This window comes from Microcaecilia unicolor, chromosome 2 (assembly GCF_901765095.1).
Source record: "Microcaecilia unicolor chromosome 2, aMicUni1.1, whole genome shotgun sequence".
Classification (NCBI taxonomy): domain Eukaryota; kingdom Metazoa; phylum Chordata; class Amphibia; order Gymnophiona; family Siphonopidae; genus Microcaecilia; species Microcaecilia unicolor.
In genome coordinates, this window is record NC_044032.1 from 402,184,717 (window position 1) to 402,199,346 (window position 14,630).

The following is a 14,630-nucleotide window of genomic DNA, read 5'->3' on the forward strand; positions in this document are numbered from 1 at the left end:
AGTATAATATCCCATATCTGATTCATTACTGTATATTATTTGTGTATTCAGTACTAGCATTTACCTATATTAGCATTACATCTATCCATCATTTGCTGTTATTCATTTATTGCTGTACTAGCTTTCTCAATTATTGTAATTATGTCTTATGGACCTAATACAGAATAAAAAGTTTTGCTAGTTTTAAGATTTGAGGCGCCTTTCTTGCCTCTCGCTTTAAAAAAAAGGGGGGGTGACTATAGGGGGTAAACACCCCCTCCTTGCCATAATAAATCCAGTGTATCACAGTCTTTTATTTCTTTCAGTCTGCTATGCTGGCTTGTGATGTCATCTGACTGCAACGTATTCTGCACCTCAAAGAAATGCTTGCCTTGGTTGACAGTGACCTGGCACGGTCTATCCAATGACACATCTGGCTCAGTTTGAAGATATACAGATAGCCTTGGGCAAGGACAATTGCTTATTCAGCCCTGGACTGCTTGGAGCCCCTGTAATTGGGGGAATATCTAAAATGACAAAGACATACTTGTGGTTTGCCATAACTATAACAATAGGGCATGGACCAATTGCATGTCATGATGGTATCATGACTTGAAGGCAACTTCTGATAAGAACTTGCATAAGGTACAGGGAAGCACACTCCAAGACCATCATCACTTTATGTCATACAACTAGCAATATCAATAGAAGATTATTACCACCTGCCTTCTGTGCCAGCTCTCTACGTTGAGACAACCCAATACCAACAGACTGAAGTTGTATACCTTCTATTTTAAAGTCTATAATCCCCTGGGCTTCTTAGGTGGCTTCTTCCCCTAGGAGGTGTGTGTTAGTCCATCTGAGTTCTGTTAATATCTTACGTATTTCTGTCGGGGTCTTTTACAAATCCTTTTTTATTTGCTCAGTGTGGTGTTGTGTAGCTTATCAGTGAATAATAAGAAGGAATTCTGGGACTTTTCTATTAGATGTATTGCCCTAGACTTAGTACCATTATTTAAATATCTATGTCGTACACTTCTTAGTAGGAGATGGTGTCAGCTGTTACCCTCATAATACCAAAAGGAAATGATTAAGAGAAACTGTGGGTCTTATAGGCCTATTTGCTATAGATGTCAAAATTTTAATGAAGATATTGGCAATGTATTTATCAGGGGTAATACAAATGCTGATAAAAAGTGATCAGACAGGATTTGAGCCAGACAATATCAAGTCTATTCTTCATTTTGCTTGGGTAGCACAGAAGCAACATCAGCAATACTTTGGGCTGTAGATGCTGAAAAAGCATTTCATAGAGTGCATTTGGCAAACTTGGTTAAGTGTCCTTAAGAAAATGGAGGTGGGAGACAAATTTATTAGGTGTCGTTTGTTTTCTAGGACCTAAAATGTGGAACGACCTACTTAACAAGATGGTCGCCGTATAGGGACGCAGGAGCCGTTGGCTCCTGATGCCATCGCCGTAACGGACTGTTACTGGCTGTGTTCTAGCCTGATCTTTTTGGCCGTCACATCGTGGGCTGCTCTGGTCATCTTCGGGTCGGTTCCTGCTGCTTTTCTGCCGCCGCCAGCGACACTGATGGTGGCAGATGCCAGGAGGGCTGGCGTTCAGGCCTGCAGCGCCGTGGGGAGTTTCGGCTGCAGCGGACTCGGGCAAGGAAGTGCTGCTGGTGGAGGCGTTGGGCGGCGAGTGCTGTCGGGCACAGTGCGGGGTTCACGGGCCGCACTTTTCGCTGTAGACCCGTCGCAGGAAAGCCAGATGTCCTCGTCGCTGGAGAAGCCCCGGCGGCCGTGGAGCCGCCATCTTTTCAGCGAGAGTGGAGCATGGAGTGGTGAAACCGAAGAAGGGCTGTGTGATCCCGACTCCAGCCCCTAACATGGCAGAAGTGCGAAGTCCTGGGGTCCAACTCATCCACGAATCCAGCTCAGTGGAAAAGAGTCACCTGTCTCAACTTCTCCTGCAGCCTGCTTTTTTGCCTATCCTGTCACTCCAATCTCATCTCAACCTTCAGGGGCTGGCTCGGGAATACAGGGGTTCAGCCTTCACCTTGGCCCTAGATGTCACCTATACTCCTTCTTGCCAGCATACTTGGACCAAATTGGACTTTTTACACCTGTCCTGATGTACCTCCCCTGATCTGGCCATTAACTTACAGTGCATTTCCCTTCCCCCTCTGATCCTTCTGCCTCCTATCCTGTCATTGAAATTGTAATTTGTTTCCTCAGTTCATTGTAAGCCGCTTTGAGGCCGCTTTAATGGTATTAAGCGGGGTATAAATGTTCTGAATGAATAAATAAATAAATAAATAAAACATCAGAAACCAGACATCCCTTCCTAAATTCAACCAAGCCCTCAAAACCCATCTCTTTTCTGCTTCCTTCTCTGGCTCTGCTTATGGTTTTCCCCTGATCCATTCAGGCTCCTACCTCCCCCTTTTCCTTTAGACCTTGTACCTCCCCCCTTTTCCCCTTTTTGTTTTATACTGTGTAAATAAATAATTAGGATTATGATATGATCAGGCAAGTAGAACATAAAATTACTGTTTTTGCAGATATTGTCTTAGTGGCTTGAACCAAACCACACTTGTCCTAACCATTTTTAATTGAAGGTTTTCAGCTTTTTGGTATGTGTCAGGATTTAAGGTGAGGGCAAAACTGAAGCACAGACTCTCACAATGCTTACAGAAATGAAAGACAAGCTGTGGGGAAATGGGATAAAGAGATGCTGGGATTCTTAGGAGTGAAAATCCCCCAAAATGTATCAAACGTATATGAATTAAATTATTTGCCACTAATTAAATCTGTAACAAGTAATTTGAATAAATGGCAAGATGGTGCTTTCTGGTTTGGGAGGATTGCAACAGTTAAGACAAACACATAGCCCAAACTATTATTTCAAGCACTACCCATCAGGGTGCCCAATGGGGTTTTACAGGGGATTAAAAAAACAGAAAATGCAAATTGTTTGATAAGGGAAAAGGCTGAGAGTGGCACAGAGCTATGATGTAGCCTCTCACTTGAGAAATATTCTTTACTGAAAAGAGGGTGATGAGAGGCAAGATGTGCAAACAGAGCAACACTACACGGGAATATTATTTTATGCAACCAGGGCAAATAACTAAGCACTAAGGGGCAGATGCTCAAAACTCTGGCACTACTGTCCAAACAACACCGCAAAGTTCCTCTCCAATGCTCAGCGCTAACGCGTGCAAATTTTATGTGCACTGTTAGTTCTGAGCATTGGAATGGAAGGACTGTGTATTGGGGAGGGGGGGGGGGGGGGGACTTGCCTAGCACATGCGCAGTCTTTATGTTTGGGTGGAGGAGGCACCAGCGTGGCGGCGGTTATGGATCTGTCATTAGCTCAGAAGTGCATGGAGCAAGATAAAGCAGGATCAACACTTTTTTGTGGGAAAAGTTCCTTTTACTGTACTTGGTACTGCATCCGAATTTACATGCAATGAAGGGGACACCACACACGTTTCTCCGGAGCCAATGGCTGTTGAGGCTGGGTGGCAATCTGTGGGTGTTACAAAGAACAAAGGCGAGTCGTTCTACTGTGAGCCCTCCGAGAGGACATGAGGGTTGGCTGACATGTCCCTTCGGAGTGCAAGCAGCAGGATAGACAGCCCCAGCAGATGGGAGGGAAACAGAATAAGCAATTCTCCCTACTGCAAACCTCGCAGTGGCTCCGGCATCCAAATCCTGCAGCAGAATCCAGAAGACTGCCTCTCCAGACACCCTTACGCCAGCTCTGAGCTGGTGTAGGGTTTATTGCAGTAAAAGCGCCCTTCTGAAGGGCGCTGTTGTCGGAGCATCAGAAAATTAGCTCATTTGCATGCTTTCGCATATATTAACATGCTACTTGTGCTAATCTGGAGTGAGCTTGTAATTCTCTGCGGCAGGAGACTCTGAACATTGTGCTCCGGCAAATTTGGGCACTAGTCCAGTGCTATTGGCCTCTAGCGCCTGTGTTTGCTTCTGAGCATCAGGGCCTAAGGGCCTCAAGGAGATTATAAATTCCTTCACGAAGCGCACACTGGAAATCTGGAGACAAACGGATAAAGAAAAGAATAAAAAGAGGTTTTTCTTTACAAACTTCTATATGTTTTAATCTTCACTTCCTGCCAGGACATGAATGGTTTTTGTTCAGATGATGGAAAAAGCAAGGATTTGATATCTCTACTTGTTTATGTAGCAAAATGAGAGTCCTGACATTTCGGGAAATAAAAGGATGAAGTTGCATTGCGAGATAGTGATTTTGTGATGCAGGTGGAGGAGGAGGAAGCACTGAGGGATGGATTCATTGTTTGAGCAAATACGACAGAACACCACCACTCAACATAAACAATAACAAAGATATGCAATATTAGAAGAGATACAGAGTTGAAAAGAAATTTGCATATATGAGAAACTGGGAGGAAGACAGGAGAGAAGTTAACGGAGGGTCAGTAGAAAAAAACTTTTGAGACAGTAGAAAAAAGTACCATATCCACATCCTTAAAGTAAAACAGGTATAAAAATGTATAAAATGACTTTAATTAACATACAAAATACAAAGATATAAAACAATCCAAGTACCCATGTGGATCTGGAAAAGTTAGAGTTAACCTTTTGTCTGAAAAAAATGTTAGAAATGTTCTTAAGTGAGTTACTGACAAATGCAAGTTTCAGCAGATTTCACAGGACATTGTGAAAAAGGTCAAGTACTGGAGAAGTGTACGCTAATGGAATATTCTTTGCTAATCGCAATGCTTCTAAATCTATATTGACAAGAGATGCCTCAAAATGGAGCAAATAGAATGTCTGTAACTACCAGATGCTTATCTTAAGACAAAGGATTGTGGCTGTTAACTGTTTTCTTGTCTCCTGTTCCCAATAGGCCATTTGTAATTGTTAGTCTTTGTCTTTCTAGGGAGTTGAGACATGTGGCGGGGCATTTTCGATAAGACATCCAAGTCTAATTTTGGATGTTTTGCAAGAAAAGTCCAAAAATCAAGTGGTGAACAAAGCCATTTTTGAACCTGAAAAAGGTCTATCTTTTCAGTTCGAAAAACACCTCTTTTCCTAGATGTTTTGTGTTCAGAGCATTTTTCTTTTGGAACCATTTTAGAAAATAACATTCAAACAGAAAAATGCTCAAAAAAAAAGTCATCGGTATATCTGGGGGACTGGGGGGGGGGGGGGGGGGGGGGTGTGATGGGGCCATCATTCTTAGTAGACTGGCCACACAGACATCCTTGCAGAGTAGTGGGGCAGGCTAGGGGGCACTGCAGTGGACTTCACATAAAAGGTCGCAGGTACATGTCTCACCATAACCCTCTTATACTCTATGGCGAGCTCTTCAAGAGCAGAAAAATACCTACTATACACCACTACAATAGCTCTCAAGCTTGCGGGCGTCACCTATATGTAGGTACAGTTGGTATTTAGTGTAGTTTGGGGGCTCACATGTTCCACTACAAATGTACCAGTTAAAGTGGGCCTGAGTCCCCTTCTCTACAGTTCAATTCATTGACCAGTAGGCTACTCCTGGGACCTACTTGCTGCTTTAATAGGAATGGTCATCGTATCTGAAGCTGTCATACAGCCTGGTATGTACAGTCACATCTTAGGAGGCTGGGAGGCCCCTCACGTCTTTGGGGTGGGGGGAGTGAATCCCGACCTTTCCTGATCTTCCACTTCCTTTCCAATGGCTTGGCACAACTCTAATGCCAGCTCCGAGCTGGTGTAGGGTTTGCTGTGGGAAGAGCACCCTTGTTTGGTGTGCTGCCTGTTGAGCATTGGGGAGGAATAGGAAATTAGCTTATCAGCATGCATTTGCATGCTTGATGTGCTATCCCTTGGTGTGCTTACTATTCCCCGTAGTGGGGGCCTTTGAGCATAGTGTGCTGGTAAACAAAGGCGCTAGTCTGGTACTAACGGCTTCTAGTGCCCTTGTTTGCTTCTAAACATTGGGGCCTATGTGCTTTGAAAACGAGCACCTTCATCAATAACCCCCACCCCCACCCCATACCACTGTCCCAGCCAAATCACTCCCATCACTCAGAACCCCCAAAAATCATACTGTTGAACCACTCTCCAAAAACTTCCACAAATTAAAAAAAAAACACTTTCAGCTTCCTCTGAAATATTTTAAGATCCTTTTCCAAATGCCATTCCAGTAGTTAACTATTCCAAAGATCATGTCCCACAGCAGAAAATGCTCTTGACCTAGCCGAGGCCAACCTTGTTTATTTGAAATTCCTACGAACTCAACACCATGAGCATTTTTCACTGTTGGTAAGGAGCATAATTTGCAGACGGGGTAACTCACCCAGGGATATCCCCTATTTTCCCTTGTATTGTACATGGTTTGAAAGATGTCCTCTGCGAGTATGATATTTTGAACACGATTGACATTCAAAACCTAAAAGGGTCCCTTTCATTAGCAAACTGTTATGTTTGAAGTGGAGACACACAGGAGGTGATTTTAGAACAGTTACATGCTATTTACATGTGTACATGCACATGTAAACTGGCATGCAAGCGATGTATATGCTGCAGCACACAAATTTCAAGGATGCGTATTCTGGGTATGGTTCTCAGCTGAGTTTTCAGAATATGCATGAGAGAGATTTGCACATAATGGAAGTAGTAGGCATACAAATCTCTCTCATGCAATTTTCATTGTGGATATCCTGAAAACTTAACAGGCTAGTGGCCCCTGTAACAGGTTTGAGAACCACTGCTTGAAAGTATGTGTGTATTCTGTATTTTAAAACAGCAATTACAGGTGATATAATGGAGATAAGGGAGGGGAGGGGGGGCTTTGGGAGGTGGTAGGTTGTTTGTTTAGGTATGGTATGATCTATTATTACGTATCTCTTGTCTAGGGGTAGGGGAGTTAGCTTAGTTATTAGTTGATGGATAATGAATGGGGAGGGAGGGATGGTAATTCACAAGAAAAAGCTGATGATGCTTTGCTAGAATGTTTTTGTATATGTGTTTGTTACAACTATGTTGGATTTGTAATTTCGCACCAGTGTGTTTGAGCTATCAATAAAAATTGTTGGAACCTAAATCATCAATTACATATACCAAAGAAAATTTCTCCATGGCCTTTACACTGCTTCGAGTCAGCTAACTTCTCATTTGGACCAGGGATATGCAGGAAAGCTTGAAGGAGAAATTGTATTTATCACTCAGATATTCACAACCACCTCAAAACGCCAGTTTGAGTTTCAGAACTCAGTGCCTCAATTCACTGCCTACAAATGGACAGTTTTCCAAAAAGTGGCAATTACACATATCAGTAGCAAACTCACAACTCACATTTGTGAATAATGCTATTTACTAGTGCAAAGCCCCAATACCACTCTTTCTGAATATGCTGCTTCTTTGCAGTGCTCTAGGCTATTTAGAAAAAAAAGAAATCCATATTCACCAAGCCTTTTTAAAAAAAGACTTATTTTTTAAACATATGGACCTGAAAGCTGTTTTACTACCTAGATGTCCTATAACAGGAGTTATTCTCATACGCAGATTCTGGTGTGGGGTCCTCAGCACAGGTCTGGGAAGCCCTTGCTGTAATGGATATTTTTGGTTAGAGCCCATACTTGCATAGCAGCACAGCATCCCCTTTTCCCTCTGCTGTTCCCATGGTAACACTTTCTTCTTCAGCATTCTGTGGCCTGTCCTGTCAAAAGCATACAACATATATAAATTAACGTTTAAGAATTGGCCAAACCAATTCTCGCAAGACATACATTGAATTGATTATACCTAGTTATAATTGAAGAGCATTTTTCAAAAACTCACTCAGTCCCATCAGCAGCAGCGGTTTTGAGAAAAACAAGTAGCGGCCTTTGCAGTGAGCAGTGGCGTTCCGAGGGGCGCTGACACCCAGGGCGGATCGCTGATGCACCCCGCCCCCCGGGTGCAGTGCCTCCCCCCGTGAAGGAACACCCCCCACCCCGGCGAAAGAACCCCCCCCCCGGGTGAACGCCGCTGGGGGGGGAGGGGTGGTGCCGCACACAGGTCAGCGTCGTTCGTTTCCATGCTCCCTCTGCCCCGGAACAGGTTACTTCCTATTCCGGGGCAGAGGGAGCATGGAAACAAACGACGCTGACCGGCGCGTGGCACCCCCCCCAGCGGCGTGCACCCAGGGCGGACCGTCCCCACCGCCTCCCCCCCTTGGTACGCCACTGGCAGTGAGTGAGTTTTGCATAGAGTATTTAACACAAAGTCATACCATGGACTGAGTTAGTTTTGGTACAGGAATAAGCTACAGGAAATGAAATCTTGCCTTGATATACAAAAGTAATCGCACGTCTCAAAACTGACAAAAAAATTGGACTAAGTTTTCGAAAAGTGCACTTCAATTCTGACTGACCACCCAACAATGCATTCCAAGTGTCTTCCTCGAGCCCTTATCCTCTGCCAAATTAAGCCCAAAATGGTAAGATAGTGACCAACTGTGAAACGCATGCTCACTGAGGACACAGTCCCAGGTTGGAACCCATTCTGTTGCTTTTTCTGGGTCTCCCTGACTGATGGTGGTGTGCATTTTCTCTCTGGTGTACCACGATGGATGGGCGATCGCTTGTTTCTTTCCAGCTTCAACTCCAGCTCAATCTGAGATCTAGGGTGCAACAAATGCAACAATTAAAAAAAAAAACTACACAAAACAAAGAAACAGAAATGAGCATTCAGATTACACACTGTCTTAGCTAATCAGGCAGAGAGGTGGGGGGGGGGGTGGGCGTGGTTGATTGCAGAAATGACACATTACTCTAATTATAAACCTCCCAATTTCTTGACTGTAGTGTAGGATTTTCTTTGGTTTTATTCTTATTTCTCTTTTCTTTCCCTTCTGATGTAGTTTTATTACTGGTCATTTTACACAGGGATCTATTTTGTAGCTCTATACACTTCACTCACACTTTCCAAGTTACCAAAGTGATGTTTTGGAGTGTGAGAATAAGAAAAAGAGGAGGTTGTCTGATCAGGTCAGTGCCTTAATTTGCCTCACAACTGTGGGGAATGGTTAAGAAGTGCTTATACAGATCTCTCAAACAATACCAGAACGCAAGAAAGACTGAGGAGGAGGATCCCTTACTGTACAGAAGCAGAGGTAAAGCTGGAGATTAGGTAGGGTCTGTTTACTGCTGCAATTTTGTACTCCGCACACCTCCTCCCTGACTATAGCCAATGCGAGCACTCAAGCTCTTTCCCGCTCTCACTGTCCTTTACACATTTTTAAGACCAGTATGTGATCTATCAGAGACTCTATTCCAGAAAAAGTCTTGTCTATTAACTCTTAAGTACCAAGGTTAGATTTTTAACACTGTTTATGTACTCTGTCCCTCTATACATGCCACAAACGATCTCATTATTTCATCATTAATTTTCTTTTCATTCTCGATGTTTTATTATTATAACTTTTATTGTGGGTTTCTAGAACTCTGTCATTTACTTACCGTGTTTTATATTTAAAGCGTTAAAAAGAAATATTTTATTGCTTGTTATTGCAATTGTCCCTCGTCATCTTGTATTTATACTTTTATATTTATTTGGACTTTTATTATTATCTTTATCTTTCAGTGATTAAGATGTTTTTATTATTTCTTATATTCACATAGACTCCTGAAGAAGGCACTTTATGTGCCGAACCAGGGTACCTTGTAGAGTCCTTCCTCAATAAACCTCAAATTTCACATATTGGACGTCTTCAGTCTGTTTTTTGAAGAGCCTGGTTCCGTTCCTACTCCTCCTCTGCTCCAGGGTCTGTAGTACCGCATGCAGCACAAAAGGCAAGATGTGTTTTGTGGCCATAATTTGCTGTCATATCTATCATACAACCTACGTTCACCTGGATTAAAAATGAAGCAGCCCTCCAAATCTGCAGGCAATGTGATTGCATCGCTTAAGAGATCAAATAAAAACATGGTGGACCATAAGACCATAAAGCATCTCATGGGCCTCAGTGTCAAAGGCACTGTGCATGACTGGTTTGTCTTTTTGGAATCAGAAGATCCATCGTGTTAAAGTGGGTATGGTTCTTTGGGCTGTTAAGAAATTATATTGGGCAAGCTACAAGGTGTCTGTATTTCTCATATTATTTAGTATATATACTCAGCCCACTGGGAGTTTGATTGGGGAGGAGGGCTCCGAGTGCCTGTGCTAGGCTGATGATATTCAGATTTTTTTGAAACTTGGAACTAATCAAGATGAAAGGTTAAAGCTTCCTGCTCATATTCAGTCAGTAACTGGCTGACCCACAAGCTTCTGTTTAGTCCCTTTAAAACCGATACTCTTGTTTAAAAAACAAAAACAATGTTTATAGATTGTACTCTGCTGCAAGTCGTGTTTGAAGGCTCTACATTGCCTAGAAAAACTTTTTAAGCGTTTTGGGGATTATTTTGAGTACAGCACATGCAGACCCACATTGATTAGTAAGTTTAAAATTCTCTTTCCTTTAGAGACACACTTTTCAAAATTTTGAGATGGTATCTCCCTTAAGAGCATCTATCCACTGTTGCTCATTTGTGAATGGGTGTTTAGACTACTGTACCATCTTGCATATCAGGCTACACACAAAGGAACAAATGTGGCCCCATTTCATTCAAAACACTGCCGCTTGCATTTTGATGTGTTGAACCTTGGTGATCATATCATCCATATACCTGAGAACTTTTAACTATGGCTGTGGTATTTTATGAAAAATAGCTGATGAATGCTCTAAAATAGAAACCTAGCCATTCTGAAGCCAGAAAGATGTTTGGGTGCATAAGGAGAGGGATGACCAGCAGGAAAAAAAAAAGAGGTGATAGTGCCCTTGTACAAGTCTCTGGTGAGGTCCCCATTTAGAGTACTACGTGCAATTCTGGAGATCGCACCTACGGAAAGATATAAATAGGATGGAGTTGGCCCAGAAGGTGGCTACAATTAGTAAGCGGTCTCTGTCGTAAAACATATAGGGACAGGCTTAGGAACTTCAACATGTGTACGCTGGAAGAGACATGATAGGGATGTTTAAATACCTCAGTGGTGTCAATATACAGGAGGCGAGCCTTTTTCAAATGAAGGAAAACTCTGGAATGAGGGGACACATGATGAAGTTGAGAGGAAATAGACTTAGGAGGAATCTAAGAAAATACTCTTTCATGGAAAGGGTGGTGAATGTGTGGAATTTTTATTTTATTTGTTACATTTGTATCCCACATTTTCCCACCTATTTGCAGGCTCAATGTGGCTTACATAGTACCGTAAAGGCGTTCGCCAATTCTGGTATGAACAAATACAGTAATGTTGTGGTAGAATAAGGTTCGTGTGTACAGACACATTAGGGAATCGTAGAGAGGAAGAGTTATTATATGACCATTATATGACCTTCATAAGGAGAGTATTGCGGCTCCCTACAGATGAAATACTTCAAGACCTGTACATATCCATTTGGTCAACTCCTAATTCAGTTAGACCAACTAAACGAAATTCAGATAATAAATATTGAGTGTAGGAAGTTTTAGGACATGGCAAGCAACAATTGTCTCATGTTTCTTTGATAGTCAAATCTGCAATGAGGAAGAACAAAACATCTAAAGACCGTATGCCTTATTCTCCAAACAAGGACCTTAAATCTATAGATTTAATGGGTAAAAGAATGTACCAAAATTCCATGCTCACTGCTCACAATGCAGTGCATAATTATCATTATGTACAATATTTACATACTATTATGGATAACGAATCAGTTAGTGGAAGGATTATCAGAAGCTAACAAACCTTCCCTCCTCCCAGTGGAGGCTGTGGAGACGAGGGCTATAACAGGCATGTGAGATCCCTTAGGAAAGTAAGAGTCAGTGGTTACTGAGGATGGGCCATTTGGCCTTTACCTGCTGTCATGTTTCTAAATGTCTGCGACTAAATGTCACAGTTGCGTAGATAGCAATCGGTATTCTATAACCTTAGTGCGTAAATTCTGGGCACGTTCCTGACCTGCCATACCCCTCCCACATCCACAATCACTCTGCAGTTATAGGCTATAGAATTTGTGTGCTAAAGGTTACAGAATACTAAGTGCAGTTACACATGTAACTGCAAAAGTAGTGCCAATTAGAATCGATTCTCACCAGCAAACTGGTTGTTAATGCTAATCAGCAGCTAATTTTGCCAATTACATTATATGCGTAACTATAGGTATGTTATAACTTGCTTAGCAATTTTGGGCACTAAGTGTAAAATTGGACACGCAAGATTATAGAATGAGGGGACTGGTGAGAGCAAAGCACATTCTAGCTGACCATTCACAGTCTGCATTTGCTGGATTGCAGCAGGACTCCTATCTCTACCTCTGAAATCGTGTGCAGGCCATAGCTCCTGAATGGTCCTGTGGTTATCATACAGTATACGACTCGCTTCCTCACTCAGGAAGATAATAAAAGGGCGATAAGTCAAGCTATGCCTGATCTATATGAAGGTAAAAATTTATCTGCAAGGCTGGGAGAAGGGGTGCTCTCACTGAACAAGAAAGCTTAGTGTAAGTCCTCCATTTGGATCCTGTGCACATCCTTAGGTTATCAATAGAAATCAAACAAAATAAAACATGGAAAAGAAAATAAGATGATACCTTTTTTATTGGACATAACTTAATACATTTCTTGATTAGCTTTCGAAGGTTGCCCTTCTTCGTCAGATCGGAAGAAGAAGGGCAACCTTCGAAAGCTAATCAAGAAATGTATTAAGTTATGTCCAATAAAAAGGGTATCATCTTATTTTCTTTTCCATGTTTTATTTTGTTTGATTTCTATTGATAACCTTTAAGAGTGGACTAACACGGCTACCACACTTCCCTCTTTTATAATCAATTATTGGTCCATCACAGCAGCTCAGCCCCTTCAGGTGGGGAGAGCGCTGACATTATCATAAGAGTACTTCTTAGACAGCTCTCCACCTCTGAATCTTATCTCCCATACTACTTTTGGCTCAAAAACTAGAACCTTGGGTAAGCATCAATCACACTCTTAAATCTCATTCACTGCAAGACAGAGGGATAGGACTCAGATATGACTACACTGTGAAATGGGAAAGGAGGGGAGAAAGGTCAAAGGACAGGAAAGGGAGCAAGGGAAGGGTGAGGGGAAACTTCATACTACACTGCTGCTTTTGAAGAGATAAGAGTAAGAAAAACAAAGCCCTACAAAAGAATAAATGCCTTCACCGCTGTTTCCTGAGCTGCTCCATCTCCAGCTGCAGACTGGCAATCTTGTCCCCAAATTCCTGCTTGAAGAGCCGGTTATCCTCCTGCGCAGACTGGCGGTCTCGCTCTGCCTGTCGCAATCTGGATTTGAGCCACATGAACTTGTGATAAAAACAAAAGCCATGGTGGGGGGAGAAGACCAAGCATAAAACAAAAATGAACATAACCCAAATGAGAAAGGGGTGGGGACATGGCAAAAAAGGAGAAATGAAAAAGGGAAAAGGAAGAAAAGCGACAAAAAACAAAACAAAAACTAACAAAATTCAGCATATAGAAAAAAGATGGAGGTGAACCAGGCAGAGCAAATTCTAATTTGGATAGTTTTTCTTTATTCTATTACCATAGGTTACAGTCATTAGGTGAACAGAAAGCATCATTTCATTTCCATATTCAAAGCAAACCTTAAGTATACAGCATTGTAAGTCAAATTAGATTTTATTTTGATGTGCGTCATGTTTCAGCTTTACACATGTAACTGGAACTTGCAACACAGGTTTATCTACTAACATCCAGCACTGGAGCTATTCCCTGGTCTTGCATCAAGAGAAGCACACATGAGCCTTTACGCCCCGCTATCTTTCACTCCGGAGTTAAGATACATCAAAACAGGGAGGCACTGAGGCCAAGGTAATATGCTGAAATTGAGGCATGGAAATTTTCACCCTTCCCAGTTATGAAACAAACTTGAAAAAACAGGAGACACCGATTTTGAATAAGAATTCATTTTACTCTTTTATTTGAACAGGGTTGGACAAAGGTACTAAATACATAGTGTGTCTCTTCACTCACATTTTTTGCCTGGTTTCTATGCTGAGTAGGACTGGACTCCACAACAAGATAAGCCTCTCAGTATTCCCATGATGAAAGAAAGAAAGAAAGAAAAAAAAGCTTGCTACAAAGGAGAGGCATCCCTGCAATATAGTTTTTTTTTTTTTACAGGAGCATAAGCCAAGTGAACATATCTGCTGGGGATGGACAATGTGACATCCGATGTCATCAAAAGGAAAGTGTTAACATCTGGGGTCTGTTTTATAAACAACCCAAGTATAAAACTGCTGTGAGTAGGCCCAATTAGAAAATCAAAATGCCAAAAAAAACCCCCAAAACCAAAAGAACCCTCCCCCCCAAACTGGAAACCTGATCTAGTGAAGGGGCGAGTGGGAACACCTTTCTGACTATTCAACCTTTCAATCTAAGGAAGAGCAGCGGACAGTGCAAGACTGAGGGCTCTGAGGGGAGCAAGGGACAGAGGCAGGGCAGGGAAACTATGCTGAGATTATGATGCTGTCATAATCATGCTCCCAGAAGCACAAATTTGAGTTTTTTTGGTCCTACAGTTATTTTAATTCCATCTTTCATAGCCCCAGAGAATTTCTGTGTAATCTTCCTTGGATGT

The 14,630-nt window shown here is 42.2% G+C and overlaps 1 protein-coding gene across 6 annotated transcripts in view; it reads right to left on the reverse strand.

The window, feature by feature from the left end:
* The window catches only part of RUFY3 (RUN and FYVE domain containing 3), a 137,060-nt gene that overhangs the window by 12,546 nt on the left and 109,884 nt on the right, over positions 1 to 14,630 (reverse strand). For all 6 annotated transcript variants that reach the window (XR_003940660.1, XM_030190641.1, XM_030190637.1 and 3 more), the window contains 3 exons: positions 13,196 to 13,315; positions 8,470 to 8,617; positions 7,593 to 7,672 (listed from right to left, as the gene is read on the reverse strand). Coding sequence is in view for 5 of the 6 variants with exons in the window: in XM_030190641.1 (XP_030046501.1) it covers positions 7,593 to 7,672; positions 8,470 to 8,617; positions 13,196 to 13,315 (348 nt within the window). In the remaining variant the exon portion in view is untranslated. The remainder of the gene's footprint in view (positions 1 to 7,592; positions 7,673 to 8,469; positions 8,618 to 13,195; positions 13,316 to 14,630) is intronic.